Source organism: Plecotus auritus (assembly GCF_963455305.1).
Source record: "Plecotus auritus genome assembly, chromosome: 7".
In the NCBI taxonomy this organism is placed as follows: domain Eukaryota; kingdom Metazoa; phylum Chordata; class Mammalia; order Chiroptera; family Vespertilionidae; genus Plecotus; species Plecotus auritus.
Window position 1 is genome coordinate 42,630,711 of NC_137774.1, and position 23,920 is coordinate 42,654,630.

At 40.6% G+C, this 23,920-nt stretch overlaps 1 protein-coding gene across 3 annotated transcripts in view; it reads right to left on the reverse strand.

Annotated features, from left to right (window-relative positions):
- The window catches only part of RABEP1 (rabaptin, RAB GTPase binding effector protein 1), a 115,357-nt gene that overhangs the window by 27,465 nt on the left and 63,972 nt on the right, over positions 1-23,920 (reverse strand). For all 3 annotated transcript variants that reach the window (XM_080678869.1, XM_080678870.1, XM_080678871.1), the window contains 4 exons: positions 14,068-14,187; positions 9,822-9,957; positions 6,623-6,801; positions 3,746-3,880 (listed from right to left, as the gene is read on the reverse strand). In XM_080678869.1, coding sequence (XP_080534995.1) covers positions 3,746-3,880; positions 6,623-6,801; positions 9,822-9,957; positions 14,068-14,187 — 570 coding nt within the window. The remainder of the gene's footprint in view (positions 1-3,745; positions 3,881-6,622; positions 6,802-9,821; positions 9,958-14,067; positions 14,188-23,920) is intronic.

A 23,920-nucleotide genomic window follows, 5' to 3' on the forward strand; every position in this document is an offset into this window, starting at 1 on the left:
ACTCCTTAATGGATATAGCGTCTTCTTTTGGGGGTGATGAAAATGTTTTGAAACTAGACAGAGGTGATGGGTGAATAACATTGTAAGCATATTAAATTCTGCTGCACTTTAAATGGTTAACTATGTTACAATTTTAAAAAATGTGGTACAGCACATTCTCAAAGTGAAAAAGGGCACCAGTGCCATTCCATGATGCAGTCACATAGCTAGTGAGGGTTAGAAAACAAGGAAAATGCAGCAAGTTTCTCTTGAAACTAAATGCACTCAAATTAAAGTACTAGCCTTTATTTTAAGGTAATAGCCTTCCTACTTTTTGTTGTTAAACGTCCTTCCTTTTATGAACTAAAAAAGATTGTGGAATAAAAATTTTTTAATGTCTAGAAAATGTCCTTACTTGGTAAAATAGTTGACAACTTTTATGTTAAGTTCTTGATTTCTTTCCTCTGTGAAATTCAGATGAGTAAGGAACATAAATCTAGTACATATTAAGTAGCTATGGCAAAGGTCCCAAAGAAGTATCCTAATAAGAACTGGGAACCCATTCTGTGAACTATGAAGGAGCCTAACATCTAATGCTATCTCACATACAATGCCGCTGTGACAAAGAGGGAAGGGGACAGGGGTAGAAAAATAGCAGACTGCCATGATGGTAACAGCATAAGGAACACTTCCAGGAGAAGTGTAAACTGTTGTGGTGTTTCCAAAAGATGATTCAACAATATGTTCTAATACCTTACAAATGTTTATATCCTCAAACTCAGCAGTTCTTTTCCCACAAACTTATACTAACAAAGTAATCAGGTAAGTTCATATGATTTTTGTACAAAAAAGAATTATATAGGGTGTCCCAAAAAAATGTATATACACTTTTTTTCTGATAGCTCAATTGATGTTTCTTTTCAGATTTAACCCACTAGAATTAATAATTAGTCCAAGTGTGTATACATTTTTGGGACAATGGACAAACTTGACTATACTATATCAGTGTGCAAATAGTGTACTTTTGTTTTCTACACTTTACAATGTTTTTGACATTTTGGGGTCTTACTGGCCAAGGAGAGACTGCCCCTCCCAAGCTAGCTAATTCCTAGAATATACAACTTGCCTGCAAACATGCCTTTCATATACAAATCAACTAATCCTGAGTCAATACCTCCAACCAATTCCTTTATCTGACTCTTACACACCAAGCCAGTATTTCCCCTACCCCAAAGCCCACTAGACTTATTCAAACTAGCCAATGGGATGTTGTTTACCCTTCCCTTTTCCTCAAAAAACCCAACAATGGCTCTAGGGCATGCTCTGCCCTTGCTCCTGTTCTGCCTCATGACCAGCTCTGCTGCTTCCCCAGGTGGCTCACTTGGTGTACCACATATGCTGGTCCATGACTCTCATTTCTAAGAGGAATGTGAATACCATTAAACTTTTCTTTCCCTGGCATTGACCTCTCCATGTTGTCACTCAGTGACTTTTACAAATTAAAACCTGGGCATAAATCAATTAGTAGGAATTATGGTACATTTACATGCTGAAATATGTCAGCCATTATGTCACCTTTTTTGGAAAAAAAAATTTACTGATGTGTCAAAACCTTTAAAAACAGATTTAAGTGTGGGGGAGGGGAATGATATGTAAAACATTATGTAGAGTTACAATTGGATTATGTTTAAAAAGTGCAAATAGAAACACATATACTTTAACTTTGGGAATGAAAACAGAAAAAGAGGGAAAGGAGAGGTACATGGCAAAATATTGGTGGCTATCTCTGGGCAGAATTGCCTACTGGTTATTTTTACTTTGTATACCTTCCTGTATTTTCCAAGTTTTCTATAATGAACATATATACCATTGTAGTGAGAAAAGCATATTCTAAGCATAAGGTTAAAGATATGATGTCCTACAAATTTAAATGTTTTTATCAATAAATATGACTAAGTTTCCAAAGCATTCCATATTAACTTTAAACCAACAGGCTAAAGTAAATTGTCTTAATTCTCAACTTGAAACAAATATTCAAACTATCAGATCTGAAAGTCTAAAAGATACTTCAAATGTCAGGAAATAATGCTATATACAATATATCATAGATCTGTTAAGAAAAAATTAAAAATTAAAAAAAGGCTTCATTGCAAGTCACAAAAAATCTCCCTTTCCTATATTCCTGCTAAAATATTTCTGGAAATGTTTGAAACTTTTTCAAGCATTCCTGGACACAGGACTGCATGACACAGAAACCACATAATATTTGGCAGTACCCAAAAGTTGAGACAGTCTCCTGGGAATCTAACTATTGAAAAAAAAAAATACAGCAGAATCAGGCCTGGTGGTCCTCAGTGTATAATTCAAAACAAAGAATGCAGAAAAACAATTACATCATATGTCTGATAGGATTTTTTAAAACTTTTCTTAAAATGTCAAACAATCCATAAACATGGAAATATAAGCCACCAGGAAGATATTCATGGCTCAGAGTAAATCTGCAAACTAAACAAAAACACCTCTGAAAGTGGGTAAGACCCTTCATCCAATTTAACTGAAATTGCTGTAGCAGGCCAGGAAAGGAGGCAGAGGTAGGAAAATGAGTATGAAAATTCTGAACAGCAGGGACAGTATAAACAAGGCATGTGAGCACTGACAGTAAGTAGAAGGTGTGGCTGGGATGAAGTGGCCAGCACAGTAAGGCTAGAAGGGCCTTTCAACTGTCTAATACTGTCTAATACTGGTTAATACTTCATATATGCTATAGGGAGTTGAGTGTTTCAACATTTTAAATAATTGTATGCCAAGCTAGGTTCCTTTTTTAGTTTTTATCCTAAAGGCAATAAGAGAAGCATTTCTATCATTGAAGAGGGGATACCAGCATGAGTCTTGGAAGAATAAATAGAAGGATGTCAATATCAGAAAAGCAGAGGGAGATAAGCATTCCAGGTGAAGAAACCACCATGCAAGGTGGGGAATGTAGCACAAGACAATCAATGTGGCTAAAACAGAGTGCACATTATGAATGGCCTCGACTACCTGAGTGAGGAATTTTCACTAATTATGTAGGCAATGGGAGGCAGTGGTAGTTTTGAGTAGGGGAGTAGCCTGACTACAGCTGCACTTAAGAAAAATAAATCTGCCAGTAACGCTGAGGGTGCAATGGAGTGGGACAGGCTGAAGACAGGAAACCTAATGAGGAGGCCCGTCCACATTGTGGATGAAAGGTAATGAGGCCATAAAAACACCACCTTACACTTTCCACCTCCAGGTCCCTCCACCCCATCCATTTCCAATACCTGAAATGTTCTACCCTGCCCCACTACAATCTGCCAAACCTCACCTACTATTATTCTTAGGGCTTTAAGACCTACTACTGGTTAATACTTCATATATGCTATAGGGAGGTAAGTGTTTCAACATTTTAAATAATCTCTTTTAAACAAAAAGCTCAATGTATTAGCAACATTAACTATTCATATAAAAATATTTTGCAGATATTAAAGATTTCTTCTAATGCTTTAATTTTGGAACCACTGGATAAAAGAACATCTAAATTATTTCAGAGACTATGAGAGAAACTGCAACACGTTTCAAATAGTACTACTTATACCAACATAAGAATGACTGAAAGTAAATATCATTTTATCTAATTCTCAGCTAGTAGTTATACACGTCCCAGATGAACAATGTAATTGATAAATGTATGAGAAGCTAAAATGGTAACATCATGCATACAATGATTTTAATTACAGATTCACTATACCTCTTCATTTGATAACTGCGCTGAAGATTCTTCATGAGTTAAAGCACACACTACTGGTAGTTTCACTTCTTCCTCAACATCTGCTTTTTTGTGGTCTTTTCTCTTATTATTAAGTCTTTGTTGTTCATCTTCCTCCTAAAAGTTAGAAAGAAAAAATATATATATTACCCAGTAATCTATATTTAATGATTCCTGTAATTCTTTAACCACTCAAAACAAAAATGAACAAGAACTTTATAGTTAGAGAAAACTGGACACTTAAGTTTGTTTTGTAATCACATCTAAGGGCATCTGGTCAAAACAAAATATTTTATTCATATATTTTAAATATATGTTTATTGATTTCAGAGAGGAAGGGGGAGGGGAAAGAGAAATATCAATGATGAGAGAGTCACTGATCAGCTGCCTCCTACACTCCCCACAGTGGGGATCGAGCCCGCAACCCAGGCATATGCTCTGACAGGGAATCGAACTGTGACCTCCTGGTTCATAGGTCAATGCTCAACCACTAAGCTATGTTGGTCAAAACAAAATATTTTAATACTATAGGCACAAACTATGAACCCTAATAAAAAGAAGAAATCAGGAAATAGCTTCCATGTGAAAGGCAAAACAAAAGAAAGCAAACCCGCCGTGGCTGATTTGGCTCAGTGGAATGGTGTGTCGACCCTCAAACTGAAGGATCTCGGGTTCGATTCTGGTCAAGGGCATATACCTCATTGTAGACTCAATCCCTGGCCCTGGTCAGGGCATGTGCGGGAGGCAACCAATTGATGTGTCTTTCTCACATCAATGTTTCTGTCTCTCTTTCTCTCCCCCTCCCTTCCACTCTCAAGAAAAAAGTAAAAGAAAAAGAAAAGAAAGCCAGCCCCTCATCTTCTTCAAATGATCCAAGAAAGAAACTTTGCCTAGAAGAGTCCTTCAGATCACTGCAGAAAACTAACAGGAATATTATTTATCCATTAGGAAGATGTACAGGCCTGACCAGTGTGGCTTAGTTGTTTGGGTGTCGTGCCATGTACCAAAAGGTTGCTGGTTGGATTCCCAGTCGGGGCACATGCCCAGGTTTCAGGCTCCATCCCCAGTGAGTGGTGTGTAGGAGGCAGGCAATTGTTTGGCTCTCACATTGATGTTTCTCTTTCTCTCCTCTCTTTACTTCCCTTTCTCTCTAAAAACCAATTTAAAAATCTTAAAAAAAAAAAAAAGATGCACAAATTCATATGAAATACAAAAGGAATGATTGAAGTAAATGTAGTCATCCACTCAAAAATGAGTAAGATACCTTTAATGCCTAGAGGGAAGGGACAAACTCACAAATAACTGCAATACTATACAAGTATGATTTTTTTAAATGACTGATTTCATTTGAGGGAGCCGGAAATTCAGCTGGATCTTGAAGGATCAGTAATATGAGTTTGCCAATTCTGTGAGAGCAGATAAGCAAGGCTTCCAGGGAAAAAGGAAGCAGGCACAAAAGTACAGGGTACAGGCAGCCCTCTGAGGGAATTCTGAATAACCTGAGTGACTGAAAAGAGCAGGCACGTGAGAAGTGAGGTATATGGAAGAGGGGTGGTGACTAAGTGCCTACACTCTGAAATCAGAGACTGGCCATTACTCTCTACTACATTTGGACAGTAGTGTTGTTTTAAGAATAAGAACTATGTCAGATAAAGCTTAATATTTAAACTTAGCACAATGCTGACATGTATATAGCAAAAGCTCAATAAATTGTAATAAAGGCTTTAAATGACTAGTTATATGAGTTAAGACTGTTTTAATGGGCAGCAGAAGGGACATGACTAGATCTGAACTTGAGAATCTAAACCTTTATGTTTACTGTGTCTACACACACAAGGTGAATGAGTCAGAATTAAGAAACACAAAAGAAAATTAAAAAGGAAGAAACTCCTGAAAAACAAAATCTAAACTAAGTCATACAAGGTAATTTAAAATATTTCTAATAATACCTAAAAAGCTTCTACACAGCCATCCTAGGGAAATAATTGTACACATACACCATTAACTGCAACAGTTTAAAATGACACACACAAAAGGAAACCACATAGATGCCCACTACAAGAAGGATTAAGTCCATTACAGTACATCCATGCTACCAGCTAACAAGAGACAGATCTCTGATGTGAAAATATATACAAGATAATGTTTATGAGAAAAGTAAGTTATAAAATAAGTATTTATACACGATATCAGTTGTAGGAAACACAATTCTAAACATACACTAATAAACACACAACATGGTCTGAAGACTATCTTCCAAACTGATTATTCCTGATTTAAAAGTGGCTACTTCTGGGAATGGAGGTGTGGGAGAGATGTCAAGAGACATCGTTTTTACTTCATCACTTTATAATTTTACTTTGTACTTAAAAACAAAGTATTTTTAACATGAAGATTTGTATAATTTTTAAATCATAAGGAGCAAACAGGATCTTGGGTATGCAGCACTCTAGATACCTGCTTTTACATATCACTCAGCCTCTCCATCCCACCCTGTCACCTTCTAAGAAGGCTTTTAGAGCAATATCATGGAAGACCTGGCCTGGATTAACATACTTCAAGAGCCCTAGGGAAAACTGGACAGAACTATAGAGAAATAATTTCTCAGAAATATGCATTGTTGCATACTGCAGCCTGAAGCGGATCATTTCTAAACATGTGGCCTCCAGGTAAGGCCATTTCTAAAGTTGAAAAACAAAATCCCTCAAATGCACCTATGTTTGTTGAAATGGCATACATCACCTTATTTCAGGATTAAGTCAGTCTCTAATATACACAAAGTAATGCAGTCACATGTATGTGAATGAGTGAGGATGCATTATTAACAAAGGAAGCAAGTCCTATAAAAATGCTACTCACCTGATCTTTCTTCTTCAGTTCTTCAACTTGTCGGAGCTGTTCTGAAGTTAACACAATCTCCATTCTCTGCATGTCCCTCATCAGCAAACGCTGAGATTCCAGAAACTGGTCATTGGCCTTCTGCCACGTATGTTTTAACTGATTGTGCTGTTGTCTCTCTTGCTCCAAAAGATGGCAAACTGTAAAAATTCCCCAATCAAAAACCCTGAATTTCAATGGTAGGCAATACAGTATTTCCCAAATTTCTTTGACAAAAAGATCTTTGCCACAGTACCACTCACATAACAAGTGTTCTAGGGCAGCAGTTGCCAATCTTTCGGACCTCATGGACCACCAATGGTCTGCGTCCACCAGTTGGCGACTGCTATTCTAGGGAATACACTTTGGGAAACGTTGCTCTAATGGTCAAAGGTTTAGTAACCACTCATAAATCTGTTACCCAGGAATCCTCCTTGAGCCCATTTAGTTTTGACCTCTCAGACTAAGTCAAAGAATCTTTGTAAATGCTTGTGTTGTTGATACTTATCAGCTCAACCTAAGCAAGAAACCTAAGAGACAACTCACATTTCTGACTTTTCCTGCCTCAGAAGCCTACTAATGAAACAGAAACCTATTAACACTGCCTCCTGTGTAGTATGACACAGCCATCTTCTGCCTTAGATCAGCCATCATAACTTAGACAACTACAACAGCAGTCCCTTTGTTATTCTTCCTGCCACTAGTCTTACCCTCTCTATTCTATCCTCCACCCTGCTGTTAAGTTGAACTTTCTAAAATGCAAAATTAATATTATCACTTGCAAGTTTAAAACCCTTCAGCGAAGCCAAATACAAAGACCGTACATTGTATAATCTTATTTATACGGAAATCCAGAATAGGCAAATCTATAGAGACAGAAAGTAGGTTAGTGGTTGCCAGGGGCTGGGAGGGAGAGAATAGGGGATGTTTGGCAATGGATACAGAATTTTTTGGGGAATAAAAAAAATGTTCTGCAATTAGAACTGTACACTTTAAAAAAGTGAACTTCATGGCATGCAAATTACATCTCAATAAAGTTGTTATTTAAGAAAAAAGATTTTAAACCCTTCAGAGGATACTTTCTGCCCATAGGATAAAATCCAAGATCCCTAGCGTAAGGTCTCTGTGGTGTGGCCCACACCTACCTCTCCTGTTTCACATTTTGCATCCTATACCTCTTCTGCTGAACCACACTTCTTTTACTTCCTTACCTTGCTGTAGCTGTACCACATGCAAATGACCTTGAATATTATGTTCATCATTGACAAATACCTACCAATTTTTCAAAACTCCACTTAAGAACAACTTCTTTGACCCTAGCTGATTTGGCTCAGTGGATGGAGCATCAGCCTGTGGATTGAAGGGTCCCAGGTTTTATTCCAGTCAAGGGCACATGCCTGGGTTGTAGGCTCGATCCCCAGTAGGGGGGGACGTGCAGGAGGCAACCAATCAGTGATTCTCATCATTGATGTTTCTATCTCTCTCTCCCTCTCCCTTCCTCTCTGAAATCAATAAAAATTAAAAAAAAAAAATTTAAAGAAGAACAACTTCTTCAAAGAAGCCTATCTGTGGCACTGCTGCCTCCTAACACATTCCAATCCTAATACCTCTGATATGCAATTGCACTAACTTGGTTGTACTGTATTTCTAATTCCACCAATTTAGGCTGTTGTTACCAATTTAGGCTGCTGCTTAATCTTTGTCTGCCTTCTTTTCATTCAAATACTATTTTTTGGTAGTTTTCAGTATGGAAATTACTCTATCCACATACTCATTTTAGCGAAACTTCTCAGATACTTTTCCAGATATATTAGGAAAGTATGTCAGTCTTATACTATTTCTGGAAGGTTGGGGCACATAGTTTAAATAGCAATTCTTCTTTTTTTTTTTTAACATCCTTTCAGAGTTTGGATGTCTTTTTCACTGCAGCAGCACATTTGAAAAATGTTTCCTGAAAGCCAAAGACTTGCTCGAACTTTGGGTTATTTTCATAACATTTTATGAAATAATTCTGTACACTTATATAATTTCAGCTTTCCACTATTTAGGAAAAAAATGCTAACTCATATGCAAACCTAAATTATTTACAGCAGAGCATATGTTTCACAGCATTTGATATACTTAAAAGTATTCACTGTAGGACTCTATTAATATAGTCCTAAACCTGCATATTAAAATGTGTTACTAGCATAACCTGAAACAAATGTAAGATTTCAATGGAGCGCATATAGTTGGATGAGGGAAAAAAATTAGATATTTACTTTCACTAACCTCTAACCGAAATTTATCATTTCCTTCAATTATGAAATGTAGGCAACCAACCACAGTAAATATAATAATACCTATGACTTGATCACCAACAGAAGCCACAGATATCTTAAAATATATATAATTTATGCTAATCACTACTTCAAAATTTTAAGTTATTAGACCTGCTGCTAGACCTTGTTATTTAATGCATTATTGCAATAGCACATTCATTACTATACCACTTGTTATTTAATGCATTATTGCAATAGCACATGTATTACTATACCACGTATAATTGGTTTCTTTTGTAATCCTATGTATTTTATGGATTAAAAACATTATTCTGAAATGGCTTCACAAAATTTCCCAAAGTCTATGACACAAAAAAGTTAAGAACCCCAGGTGTACAGGAATCAGTAGAAGAATTAAAGACAAAAGTATATTTTTAGTTAAATGAGGAAAAGATGAGCCTTCTTCCTCTGTCCTGGGAAAATAGTCAATTTCTGCATCTCCTCTCTGCTACCAAACTAGTGAAATCAAAATTATCCCTTATAAACAGGGATGTTACTAAAGAACACCAGAATACATTATTTGTATACATCACTTTTGCTAATCCATCTCCATCAAAATGGATCAAGGGCAAAAACAGTTTAAGCAGAAGTTCCCAGCCCCATTATCTTTCAGCCAAGAGCTCATGCCCTGTGAAGTTATCACTGGGTCCTGTAAGAAAGAGAAGCCACTAATGATCTAAGTATCTTTAGCAGACCTCAAATCTCCAGATTTTCATGGGAATATTCAAACCAACTGCGAAAGCTTAAATTAAATCACTAATATATTGGAATAGTATTTTAAGATTTGTTACTGTTTTGTTCATCAATATCATAGTTCTCTTAGAAACTAAGATTAAAAAATATATAGAATATATATTTACCTTCATGCAATTCTTTTCTCAGTTTCTCAGCATCTTCCTGTAGAACAGATTTCTGAGTATTTAAAACAGCTACGTACATTTCTAGGTCAGTCCTACAAGATTTCTCAGCCTCCAGATAATGATTCAGTTCTTTAACCTGAAAGAAGATACATTCTATTAAACTAAAATTTACACAATTATATAGGAAATTGGAAAATAACTAATAGTAGACATTATCTATAATCAAAACACAAGAGTAACTATACAATTGAGATTACACATTAAGTTTTGTACCTTCTTTTCAAAAAGGTAGTTCCAATTTGCATTTCCAGAGCAACACATACATATGGTCATTTTATCTTATCCTCAGTATCATTAGGCTGTTTTTATTTTAGATAGTAGTTACTTTCTAAAGTTAAAAATAGTACCATACCCTTATAAGTTTGCTTTTCTTTGATTTCTAGTGAGATAATTACAAATGCATTAATTTATAAAAAGAAGACATTTTCACAGACACTTATTCATGGAAGGAAAAAGGAGGAAGTCATGAGGGGGAAAATAACTGATCTTATACCGTAACGAACACGAACATGAAGGCAAATGCAGAATACTTTTTAAAATCACAATTTTTAAAAAAAACTGCTTTACTTCTGTTAGCAATCAACGATAATGTTCAAATGTTAACAATTCAGTCTAAATCTGAAATATTTATAACCAAAATAAAATGCAATCTTGCCCTAGAAAGTGATTGTAGAATTACCTGTTTCACCCTGTCTTAGAGATTGTCCATTCATTGGCCTTTAGTTAATTTTCATGTAGCATTACAAATCGTTTTTCTAACGATTATGTCTAATTTAATTTTCAAGGTCATTATCATGCCTTTTATCTTCCCACTTCTTCAAAGATGAAATAGCTGACTAATCTGTTTTCAGTTATCTTTATTCCTAGATATTCATTCAATACGGTAAAAATGGTCACAGACTAACATAATTATTTAAAGCTGCCATTTGGTACTTCACTGGAGGTTGTCAGCCAATCAGAAAGATACTAACCAAGCATGACAAAGTGCTGGCTGTTGTGAGGCATTTTCCTATTACCTGGAGAGAATGATTGTTCAGTTGAAGGTAAAAGAGTCAATGCAGCAGATACAAAATAGTAGTATATACCACTAACTCTATCAGTTATTACTTCTTCGAACAAATATTTGACTCAATTAACATTACATTTCTAACATTCAAAAGCTATTGAGCAGCACTCTGGGAAAATAGTGGCAATGGTGGTACATGAATTTCCTTGAACTCCACATGTCCTAACAAGAGTTAACTAAAATTAGAAAACCAGCCCTAGCTGGTGTGGCTGTGTTGGGTATCATTTGCCAGTTGGATTTCCAGTCAAGTAGGTAGGAGGGGGCGTGCAGGAGGCAGCCAATCCATCTTTCCCACTCACATCGATGTTGCTTGCTCTCTCCCTCTCTCCCTTCTTTTCTCTCTAAAAATCAATTTGAAAAAATCTTTACAAAAATAAAATTAACAGCCCAGACGGTGTGGCTCAGTCAATTGATGATTTTCTCTCCTTTCCTCTCTCTGAAATCAATAAAAATATATTTTTTAAAAAACTAACAAAACCAAAAACACATGGATATCTAGAAGAAAACAAAACCAAGTGATAAACAGAATATGGGGACAAACCACTGAAAGCTACCTACATGGGACTTATGTGGTACCATCATCTACAAGAGAAAGTAACAAAAAGCAACAAGAACCCCAAGAAACCCCTAACAGTCAACTGGGGCTCCAACTTGACACAGCAGCTAGAACTGGGAAAAGTTCCACACACTCAAACAGGGAGTGAACACAACAAATTTTTTTTTTAAGAGACAGAGGAAAGAAGAGAGATAGATAGAAACATCGATGAGAAACATCATCAATCAGCTGCCTCCTGCACGCCCGCCACTGGGGACTGAGCTCAAAACCTGAGCATGTGACCTGACTGTGAATTGAACCAGTGACTCTTGGTTCCTGGATCAACACTCAACTGGTGAGCCACACTGGCCAGGCTAACCACAACAAATTTGTAATGTAATCTGGTTAGGGTAAAATGGTATCCCATTTTCACTTACATTTTCCTGATTTCTAGTGAAGTTCAATATTTTTTCTCATTCTTTGACTATTGTGATTTCCTCTTTTGTGAACTGCTTGTTCCTATTCTTATTTCTCTACTGGGCCATTTGTCACTTGTGGGCTAAGCAGTTTTTATTAAGTCTGGATACTAATCTTATGTCAGGTATTTGAGGTATATAGATACATAACTTCTAAGTCTATAGCTCTTCAACTTTAGGTGTGACATCTTTTGAAAAGAAGTTTTATATTCTAAGGTAGGCAAATTTGTAAATCATTTCTTTCACAGTCAATATTTTTATCTTAAGAAATGTTTTTGTCCCCCAAACATTCCCTTTTTTTAACAAAGAAAAGTTTTAAAGATTTGCTTTTCACTCTTATGGTTTTTAATTCATTAAAATTATTTGTAAAGTGTGAGGTAGAAAGTTTATTTCACTTAATTCCATATTTATAACTAATTATTTTAAAAACCTATTTTTTAACAACTCTTTCTTTTCCCATTGATTTGTAATGCCACATGTCACATATCAAATTTTCATATTTGAGTCTATTTCTGGGTTCTCTAATCTGTTTCATTGGTCTATTTGTTTATCCCTAAATCAATAACAAACTATCTTAATTACAGTAGCTTTACAATGTGTTAACATCTGGTAGGTAGGTCAAGTCTCCTCACCTTGCCTTCTTAAAATTTTACTGGATATATTTCTGATCCTTTGCTTGTCTGTATGAATTCTAGAATCTACTTACCAAGTTTCTTATTGGATTTTTTAGTGGAATTTTGAATTTATAGATTATTTTTCGGATATACTGTCTGCTTGTTTTGGTTGTCACAAGGTAGTTTTATTTACTTGCAGTAAGTAAAAGAGACAGGAGATTCATGTTCAAAGCTCTGTCTCCTTGAAGAAGAAGCCTTAGCCATTCCTTATATACAGTTTGGTTAATTACACATTGATTTCTTCTTTGCAGTTGGCTACATTTTCCATTGAGCTCCTGTTAAGCTCATCCTGTTTACAACTGCATCTGCAAAATATTCCATGACAACCCAAGGCTCCTAAGTATATGCCTGCTTTACAATACATTATCTTTTCATTAAGGAACACACATGTATTCAGACCTTCATTTTTAATACAGGGTGGGGCAAAAGTACATTTACAACTGTGTGTACACGAAACAGAGAGTTTATTCTTGTATTATTATTTATTAATTATTGTATTATTTTCTGTACAAACAACTGTAAACCTACTTTTGCTCCACCCTATACATTCCATAAAGATCTTGCCCATTTTTGTTTAGATGTATTCTAGGTAAATTATATAAAATAGTCCCCCATATCTGTGGGGGTACATTCCAAGACCCCTAGTGGATGCCTGAAACCAAAGATAGTACCTAACAATATACACAGTATATTTTTTCTTATACATACATACATATACCTTGTAGCTTCTCTTTGGCATATCTAAATTGCTAGTATCACTACTGTTGCCTTTTGGGGCCATTATTAATTAAAATAAGGGTTACTTGAACTTAAGCACTATTATACCGCAGTGTGATACTGAAAACTGAGACAACTACTAAGTGACTAACAGGCAGGTAACTGATACAGCATGGATATGCTGGACAAAGGGGCCATTCACATCCTGGGCAGGATAGAGTGGGAAGATGTGCAATTTCATCACCTCAGAACAGCACTGACCTATGAATCAGGAGATCACGGTTTAATTCCTGGTCAGGGTACATGGCCGGGTTGTGGGCCCGATCCCCACGGTGGGGTGTGCAGGAGGCAGCCGATCAATGATTCTCTTTCATCATTGGTGTTTTGTTTTGTTTTGTTTCTCTCTCTCTCCCTTCCTCTCTGAAATCAATAAAATATATATATTTTAAAAAGAAACTGAATGAGATCAGGTCTCATTCTGATAAGAAAATAAACACTAACTTTGTAACAAAGCAGCATCAGCATCACTATTGTGATTGTTTATAATACTATGAGAACAAAATCATCTCCTGGCATTTTTTTGCATTTTAAAGAAAGTGATATTCTCAAGATAAATAGTCTAAATTACAGTTTTTACCCTCTTAGTGATTCTAACTTTGCCCTTGGCATTAGAGTAGCATCTTGGGTTTTAAGTAAATGAATAACAATACTTCACAACCTTTGAGGCTTCCAGCTCTTTAACCTTGTCTTCAGCCTCTGTAAGTTTATCTTTCAAAGCTGCAATTTCCTTCTCCATGGGCATCACAACAGACCGAAGCTTTTCAGCATCTTCTTGGGCCTACGGTTAAAAAGAATTAAGTACTTCAACTTACTAATTTATTGCTTTTCTAAGAAATGACCCACCCACTTATTAAAATTAGTATAATAAATAAGTCTTGAAGCACTCACAAAAGTAAACCATGTCTAACTTTAAATGTTGCGTTACTTTAAATGTCAAGTCATAATCATAGTTTTGCATGTATTCCATCTAGCATTTGGAAGAAAATGAATTCACCATGACACTTTTTAATTGAGTAATTGAGTTGGAAAATATTCTATGTGTAAAAGGAATACACACAATATTTTTTTATAATTCTGGTTACTAAATTAATGAAACCATAATTTCTTACAACTACTGAAAAGACTATTTTTTAAAACATTAAAATAGAACAATGTATTTTCTAAAATAATTAGAAAATTATGTTGCTATAGAAAAGCTTTCATCTGGGGAGAAACCAAGATGGCAGCATAGGTAAGCACCTAAACTGCTGCCTCGCACAACAATTTCAAAACTACAACTAAAACACAGAACGGACACCATCCAGAACTACAGGAAAGCTGGCTGAGTGAAAATTCTACAACTAGAAGGAAAGAGAAAAGCTCACAGAGAATTGGAGGTACGGCAAAGGGTCTTTGTGCGCGCAGAGAGGAAGGGCGGCTGAGAGCCTGGCTGACTTTCTCTGGCAAAAGGGGGAAGGAAGCCCCCGACCGCACTGAACCCCAGTTCTGACTGCACTGAACCCGTCCCGGGCGAAACCCCGTGGACCCAGGCTCATACAGGGGGAGTCTGGACTGTCAGGTAGAGAGAAAGGCACCCGGAGACTTACTCGGAGACCTGGGGGAGACACGGCGGAGCCCCGGCGGGCAGGGGTCTGGAGGCGCGTGAGACAGTGTGCACAAAGGCTGTGGAGGTTGCCACAGGTTTTCCCTAGCAGAAGGGAGTCGGAAACTCCTGACTGCACTGAACCCCAGTTCTGACTGCAATGAACCCCAGTTCCAGGCGAGCCCCTGGGGACCCACACTCTTACGGGGGAATCTGGACTCTCGGGCGGAGACTCGGGAGCCGGGGAAGGCAGTGGTCTGGAGGCGCACGCGTGCCAGTGCGCACAAAGGCTGCAGAGGTTGCCACAGGCTTTCCCTAGTGGAAGGGAGTCAGAAGCTCCTGACTGCACTAAGCCCCAGTTCTGACTGCACTGAACCCCAGTTCCAGGCGAGCCCCTGGGGACCCACACTCTTGTGGGGGGAATCTGGACTCTCGGGTGGAGACTCGGGAGTCGGGGAAGGCAGAGGTCTGGAGGCACGCGCGTGCGCGCAAGGGCAAGGCTGATGGGAAGCCAAGACTGTCTGCTCCGCCCTGAGACTCCACCCCATCCAAGCTGAGCACAGAGGCTATTGCAATTTGGCAAGTCTAATCCTATAAGGCAGTCTCCAGCACCGAACTTCTCCCAGCATAGACACAGCTGATCCTTACAGCCAACTGGCCTGGAGGTCAATTCCTCCCAGTGATACCAACAACAATCAAGACTTAATTACAACAAGGCTGTACACACAGTCCACAAAGGGGTGCACCAAGAGTATCCACCTCAGGTTAACTGGGGAGGCCGACCCACTGGGCCATATAGGAAACCTAGCACACAAATCTACCCTACCAACTCAGGGAAGCAGTGAAAATGTGGCGTCAGAGAAACAGATCACAAACGAAAGAAATGGAGGAAAACAAACGACTGGATATAGAATTCAAAACCACGGTTATAAGGCTTTTCAAGAATATCCTAGAAAAGGCCGATAAATGTAACGAGACCCTCGAAGATATGAAAAAGGACCAACTAGAAATTAAACATACACTGACTGAAATAAAAAATATTATACAGAGACCCAAAAACAGACTAGAGGAACACAAGAATCAAGTCAAAGAACTGAAATACAAAGAAGCAAAAAACACTCAACCGGAAAAGCAAAAAGAAAAAAAAAAATCCAAAAAGTTGAAGATAGTGTAAGAAGCCTCTGGGACAACTTCAAGCATACCAACATCAGAATTATGGGGGTGCCAGAAGAAGAGAGAGAGCAAGATACTGAAAACCTATTGGAAGAAATAATGACAGAAAACTTCCCCCACCTGGTGAAAGAAATAGACTTACAAGTCCAGGAAGCGCACAGAACCCCAAACAAAAGGAATCCAAAGAGGACCACAGCTGCTCACCTGCCTGCCTTCCTGATCACCTGCCTGCCTTCCTGATCACCCCTAACCACTCTCCTGCCAAGACACATCATAATTAAAATGCCAAGAGCAAAAGACAAAGAGAGAATGTTAAAAGCAGCAAGAGAAAAACAGTTAATTACCTACAAGGTAGCACCCATACGACTGTCAGCTGATTTCTCAACAGAAACTATGCAGGCCAGGCTGGAGTGGCAAGAAATTTTCAAAGTGATGAATAGCAAGAACCTACAACCAAGATTACTCTACCCAGCAAAGCTATCATTCAGAATTGAAGGGCAGATAAAGAGCTTCACAGATAAGAAAAAGCTAAAGAAGTTCATCACCACCAAACCAGTATTATATGAAATGCTGAAAGGTATTCTTAAAGAAGAGGAAGAAGAAAAAAGTAAAGATAAAAATTATGAACAACAAATATATATCTATCAACAAGTGAACCTAAAAATCAAGTGAATTAAAAACCTGAGGAACAGAATAATCTAGTGAATATAATAGAATCAGGGGCATAGAAAGGAGTGGACTGATAATTCTCAGGGGGAAAGGGGTATGGGGGGGTTCATGAAGAGACTGGACAAAAATCATACACCTATGGATGAGGACAGTGGGGGGGAGGTAAGGGCAGAAGGTGGGGTGGGAACCGGCTGGAGGGGAGCTATGGGGGGAAAAAGGAGAAACAATTGTAATAAACTGAATAAAGATTTATTTAAAAAAAAAAAAAGAAAAGAAAAGCTTTCATTTGGTTATTTAAACAGAGAACTTTAAATATCTTTTTACTTTTGACATTTAAATGAAAGAAACCCAAAGAATGACCTCTAAAAATATTGTGCTGTTTTGCATGCTTCATTCTCAAAAAGGATTAAAAGGAAATAAGATCAATAAGCTAGTTAACTGGTGAGAAACTTACATACCTATAAATATAAAAGGCTAAGCGACCGGCCGACTGGCCGGTAGCTATGACACACATTGACCACCAAGGAGCAGATGCTCAACGCAGGAGCTGCCAAGCTGCGGTGACTTGGTACTCAGGTGACGCACCCCGGAACCAGAGAGGAGGGAGCCCGATTCCTCATAATTCCTCTAGCACTCTGGGACCCCTCGGGGGATGTCAGAGAGCCGGTTTCGACCTGATCCCCATAGGCCAGGCCAAGGGACCCCACCTGCTGGAGGGACCCCCACTCACTCTGTAGACGCCCTTCGAGCCGCGGTGCCGGCCGAGGTGCGGGCGGCAGGGGAGGGACCGTGGGAGGTTAGCTCCAGGGTGTGTCCGGCCCATCTCGCCCAGTCCCGCCCCACCAGCCACCACCCGGGAACGCCTGCATTAGTCCCTACACCGAAGGGACTAATTAATTTCCTTTCAACGTGCACAAATCCGTGCACCGGGGCACCAGAATATATATAAACTGGAATAAAGGCAGAAAGTTAGCTGTTTTCCTCATCTATACATATAAAAGGCTAATATGCAAAGTGTCCCCTCAGGAGACCGGGAGTTCGATTGCTCGCTATGACGTGTGCTGACCATCAGGGGGCAGCATGGAACAAAGGAAGGCCCCAGCCAGCAGCCGGGGAAGGGAGGCCCCAGCCGGCAGCCAGAAGGAAGGCCCTGGCCGGCGGCCGGAAGGCCTCACTTGGGTCTGATCACCGGCCAGGCCTAGGGACCCTACCCATGCATGAATTTCATGCACCAGGCCTCTAGCAGTAAAAAGGAAAAGTAACCTTATTCACTAAATATCATATATGCCCAAATGTGAGTGGAGATTTTTTCCCTAGAAAACATATTTCTCAGAAAAGAGAAGGATTCAATTTGTTTTCCAGTTTTTATAAAGTCATTTCATCACTTATTATTATTTCATACTAAGTCCTGTTTGGAAGGCAGGTAAATTTAATTACCTTCAGTCAAGACTAACTGGTGATAGAGGTCAGCTGATAAAAATCAGCAGGAAAGCAAATGGAGGGGAAAAGCAAAGAATTCAATACAGATTTAGTTATTAATGCAAAGATGACCTCACAATTCCAAGTGTTACATATCATCACAAATAAAATTTTTTAAAGATTATTATTTTTAATGACAGAAAAGTCATTAAAAAGAAGAAAAATCCGAGAAACTCACAGACAAGAGGAGCCTAAAGAGACATGACTAAATGTAATGTGGTATACTGGAGTGGATCCTGGGACAGAAAAAAAAAAAAGAAATTAGGTAAAAACTAATGAAAACTGAATACAAAGAATAGACTTTAGTTAATAATAATAAATTAATATTGGTTTATTAACTATGATAAATGCATCATACTAATATATCTATACTAGAGGCCCAATGCACGAAATTCATGCATGAGTAGGCCTTCCTTCCCCAGGCTGCTGGTACTGGTTTCCCTCCGGCACCCAGGACCCAGGCTTCCATTGCAGCCCTGGCTTCATCCGGAAGGTTGTCCAGAAAGATGTCTGGTCTAATTAGTATAATACGCTTTTATTATTATGGATACTAGAGGCCTGGTGCACAAAATTCATGCACGGGGGGGGGGGGTGTCCCTCAGCCCAGCCAGTACCCTCTCCAATCTGAGACATCCCTCTCACAATCCAGGACTGCTGGCTCCCAGCTGCTCACCTGCCTGCCTTCCTGATCACCCCTAACCACTCTCCTGCCAGCCTCATTGATGCTTAACTGCTCCCCTGCCAGCCTGATTGCCCCTAACTACCCTCCCCTGCAGGCCTGGTCCCCCCGAACTGCACTTCCCTGCAGGCCCGGTCGCTCCCAACCTCCCTCCTCTGCCGGCCTGGTCACCCCTAACTGCCCTCCCCTGCAGGCTTGATTGCCCCCAACTGCCCTCCCTTGTAGGCCTGGTCCCTCCCAACTGCCCTCCCATGCTGGCCTGATCGCACACAACTGCCCTCCCTTGCAGGCCTGGTCCCTCCCAACTGCCCTTCCCTGCTGGCCATCTTGTGGCGGCCATCTTGTGTCCACATGGGGGCAAGATCTTTGACCACATGGGGGCAGCCATCTTGTATGTTGGAGTGATGGTCAATCTGCATATTACTCTTTTATTAGATAGGATAGAGGCCTGGTGCACAGGTGGGGGCCAGCTGGTTTGCCCTTAAGGGTGTCCCGGATCAGGGTGGGGGTTCCCTTGGGGCATGGGGCAGCCTAGGCGAGGGGCCTGTGATGGTTTGCAGGCTGACCACGCCCCCCAGCGACCCAAGTGGAGGCTCTGGTATCTGGGATTTATTTATCTTCTATAATTGAAACTTTATAGCCTTGAGCGGAGGCCAGGGCAGGCCAGGGCTTCAGGAAGCTTGGCTTCCACCATCGCTGGGGGCACCTCAAGCCTTCTGCTCTCTCCAGCTCCATGGCTGCCGCCATTTTGTTGGGATTTATTTATCTTCTATAATTGAAACTTTGTAGCCTTGAGCGGAGGCCAGGACCGGCCAGAGCGGGCGGGAAGCTTGACTTCCTCCATTGCCGGGGAAACCCAAACCTCCTGCTTGCTCCATGGCCACAGCCATCTTGGTTGGGTTAATTTGCATACTTGCTCCTGAATGGCTGATGGGCGTGGCTGGTGGGCATAGCGGAGGTACAGTCAATTTGCATGTTTGTCTTTTATTAGTGTAGATATAAAAGGCTAAGTGACCGACTGTCCATCCAACCAGCCGGTAAATATGACGTACACTGGCAATTTAAAAATAAATGTTGACTCGCACATGCACAATACATATTAGAATATTTTGCATTTTAATTTAATATATTTTATTGTTTTTTTATAGAGGAAGGGAGAGGGATAGAGTTAGAAACATCGATGAAACTTCGATCAGCTGCCTCCTGCACACCCCCTACTGGGTATGTGCCCGCAATAAAGGTACATGCCCTTGACCGGAATCAAACCTGGGACCCTTAAGTCCGCAGGCCCACGCTCTATCCACTGTACCAAACCGGCTAGGGCACATTTTAATTTTATAGTATCACTAGAGGCCCGGTGCAAACAACATTCGTACACTGAGTGGGGGTGGGGGATCACTCAGCCCAGCCTGCGCCCTCTCACAGTCCGGGCCCCTCCTAAGCCGGCCGGTGGACATCCCCTGAGGGGTCCTTAGCGCTGCCGCAGAGGCTGAAGAGGCTCCCGCCACCGCTGCTGTGCTCGCCAGCCAGAAGCTGGGCTCGCTGCTCCTTAGCGCTGCCGTGGAGGCAGGAGAGGCCACCTCCACTGTGCTCGCCAGCCATAAGCCCAGCTTCTGGCTGAGCAGCGCTCACCCTGTGGGAGCACACTGACCACCAGGGGACAGCTCCTACGTTGAGCATCTGCCCCCTGGTGGTCAGGGCGCATCATCATAGCGATTGGTCATTCTGCCATTCGGTCAATTTGCATATTAGGGTTTTATTATATAGGCTATTATATATTAGAGGCCTGATGCACGAAGATTTGTGCAAGAACGGGCCTTCCTTCCCCTGGCTGCTGGCACCACCTTCACTCCATCCCGGAGCCGCCTTTCCGCCTTCCCACGCTGTTCAGAGGCCCCAAGTGGCTGGGGCAGTGCGGAATGCCTGCGTCCCGCCCCCAACCACTCAGCGCCTGCGTATGCAAATTAACCCACCATCTTTGTTGTGTTAATTTGCATACTCGCTCCTGATTGGCTAGTGGGCGTCATGAAGGTATGGTCAATTTGCATCTTTCTCTTTTATTAGTGTAGATACTATTCTGACATGTAATTTTTTGCAGAAATGTAATTATTGCATGAATCTCCTAATTAATTTCCTTTCAATGTGCACAAATCCATGCACCGGGCCACTAGTAATGATAATAATAGGGAAAATTGGGTATGGAGTATATGGGAACTCTGTACTATCCTTAAAAAATTTTTTTAAGTCAAAACTGTCCCAAAAAATAAAGTTTATTTTTAAAAATAAATTTTAAAAACGACAAAAAGTGGCAGATTGTGGAAATCATGATTATGAATATACTAGAGGCCCAGTGCACGAAATTCAGACATCCCTCTCATAATCCGGGACCACTGGCTCCTAACTGCTCACCTGCCTGCCTGCCTGGTCAACCCTAACTGCCCCCCCCAATGGTCTGGTCACCTCCAACTGCCCTCCCTGCCGACCTGGTTGCCCCCAACTGCCCCCCCCACCAGCCTGGTCGTCCCTCACTGCCCCCCTCTAACGGCCTGGTCGCCCCTCACTGCCCCCACTGCCGGCCTGGTCATCCCATGCAGCCTGCTGCTCGGTCATTTGGTCGCCCCTTACTCACCCCCCTCCTGGCCTGGTCGCCCGACACAGCCTGCTGCTCAGTCGTTTGGTTGTCTCTCACTAACCCCCTGCCGGCCTAATCGCTCCACGCAGCCTGTTCCATCGTCTGTTCAGTTGCGATGGTCACTTAGGCTTTTATTATTATAGATTAGAAGAATGAAAAAACAAGTATATTCTATAAGTGGGTATTTGTGGCTAGGAATAAAATTCCCAATGATAGCATCAAATATGAATTCATCTAAGTTTGAGAGAAGTGAAAGCTGTCTATTTAAGATAACTGCATTAGATGACTAAGTGACTCTAGTGATGAAGACATTATCAAATATTCATGAAGACACTGAATTAAAATCTTTACCTAAAATGAGAGAATGGAACAAACTATTCCTCAAGGTTCAAGCTTTTGTTTTGCATGTGGGGTTCGCAGATGTTTTTGACATTATTAAAAAAACTAATTAAATCCCTGGCTGATGTTGTCCAGTGGTCAGAACGTCAGCCTGCACACTGAAGGGTCTTGGGTTTGATTCCCGGTCAAGGGCACATACTTCGGTTGTGGGCTTGTTGTGAGCCCCGAATGGGGTGGAGTGGGGGGGGGGGAGTTGTATAAGAGGCAACCAATCAATGTGTCTCACTCACATTGATATTTCTCTCTCCCCCTCTCTCTTTCTGTCTCCCTCCCTCCCTTCCTCCCTCCTCTCCCTCTCCCTTCCACTCTCTCTAAAAAAAAAAAAAAAATCAACAGAAATATATCATCGGGTGAGGATCAACAAAAAAATAAAATAGAAAATGTAATTAAATAACCATGAAAGTAGTCTTTCTTTTTTTAAAAAATATATTTTTATTGATTCAGAGAAGAAGGAAGAGGGAGAGAGAGATAGAAACATCCATGATGCGAGAGTATCATGGATCGGCTGCCTCCTTCAAGTGCCCGGGCATGTGCCCCTGACTGGAATCGAACCTGGGACCCTTCAATTCACAGGTTGACACTCTATCCACTGAGCCAAACCGGCCAGGACTGAAAGTAGTCTTTATATGGACCATGAATTAGGAACCAAAGAGTATAATTAATCTGACTGAAAAGTCAAATTCTAGTTATTAGTTTATATAATATGTGATTTAAAATATATGTATACCTACAAATTAATGTAAAAGTTTATATAATCAAACTGGCTAAAAGTATTTTTTTTCAATATATATTTTTTATTGATTTCAGAGAGCAAGGGAGAGGGAGAAAGATAGAAACATCAACGATGAGAGAGAATCATTGACTGGCTGCCTCCTGCACGCCCCCTACTGGGGACCAAGCCGACAACCTGGTCATGTGCCCTTGACCAGAATCGAACCTGGATCCTTCAATTCACAAGCTAATTCTCTATCCACTGAGCCAAACCAGCCAGGGCTGGACAAAGGGTTTTAAATTTTCTCAATAATAAAATGTTTCACCTTGTATTTAGTTGGTCTGTGTTCAGGCACTACAGTAATATGTTCAAGCATAATATACAGGTTCTTTGTCACAAAGGAACCAAGGTATACTGAAGAAAGAAAACCAAAAACCAAAGCTTTGGTTTAAACACAATCACCAAGCAACAACACTCATTCAACAAATATTTATTGAACACCTATGTACTAGATACTATTCTAGGTATTTAGGATACACAAATAAACAAGAATCCTGCCCTCATGAAGCATATATTCTAGCAAGGAGAGAAAGGCATCCTATATAATAACAAGGTAATATGCAAATCAACCATCTCTCCAACACACAAGATGGCCGCCCCCATGTGGTTAAAGATGGCTGCCTCCATGTGGACACAAGATGGCCACCACAAGATGGCTGGCAGGGGATGGCAGTTGTGGGTGATCAGGCCGGCAGTTGGGAGGGACTAGGCCTGAAAGGGAGGGCATTTGGGGGCGATCAGGCCTGCAGGGGAGGACAGTTAGGGGGAACCAGGCCTGCAGGGGAGGGCAGTTAGGAGTGACCGGGACAGCAGAGGAGGGCAGTTAGGGGCAACCAGGCCTGCAGGGGAGGGCAGTTGGGAGTGACAAGGCCTGCAGGGGAGGGCACTTGGGGGGGACCAGGCCTGCAGGGGAGGGCACTTGGGGCGGGACCAGGCCTGCAGGGGAGGGCAGTTAGGGGTGACCAGGCCTGCAGGGGAAGGCAATTAGGGGTGACCAGGCCTGCAGGGGAGGGCAGTTAGGGGCAAACAGGCTGGCAGGGGAGTGGATAGGGCAGGGGTGGGCAAACTTTTTGACTCGAGGGCCACAATGGGTTCTTAAACTGGACCGGAGGGCCGGAACAAAAGC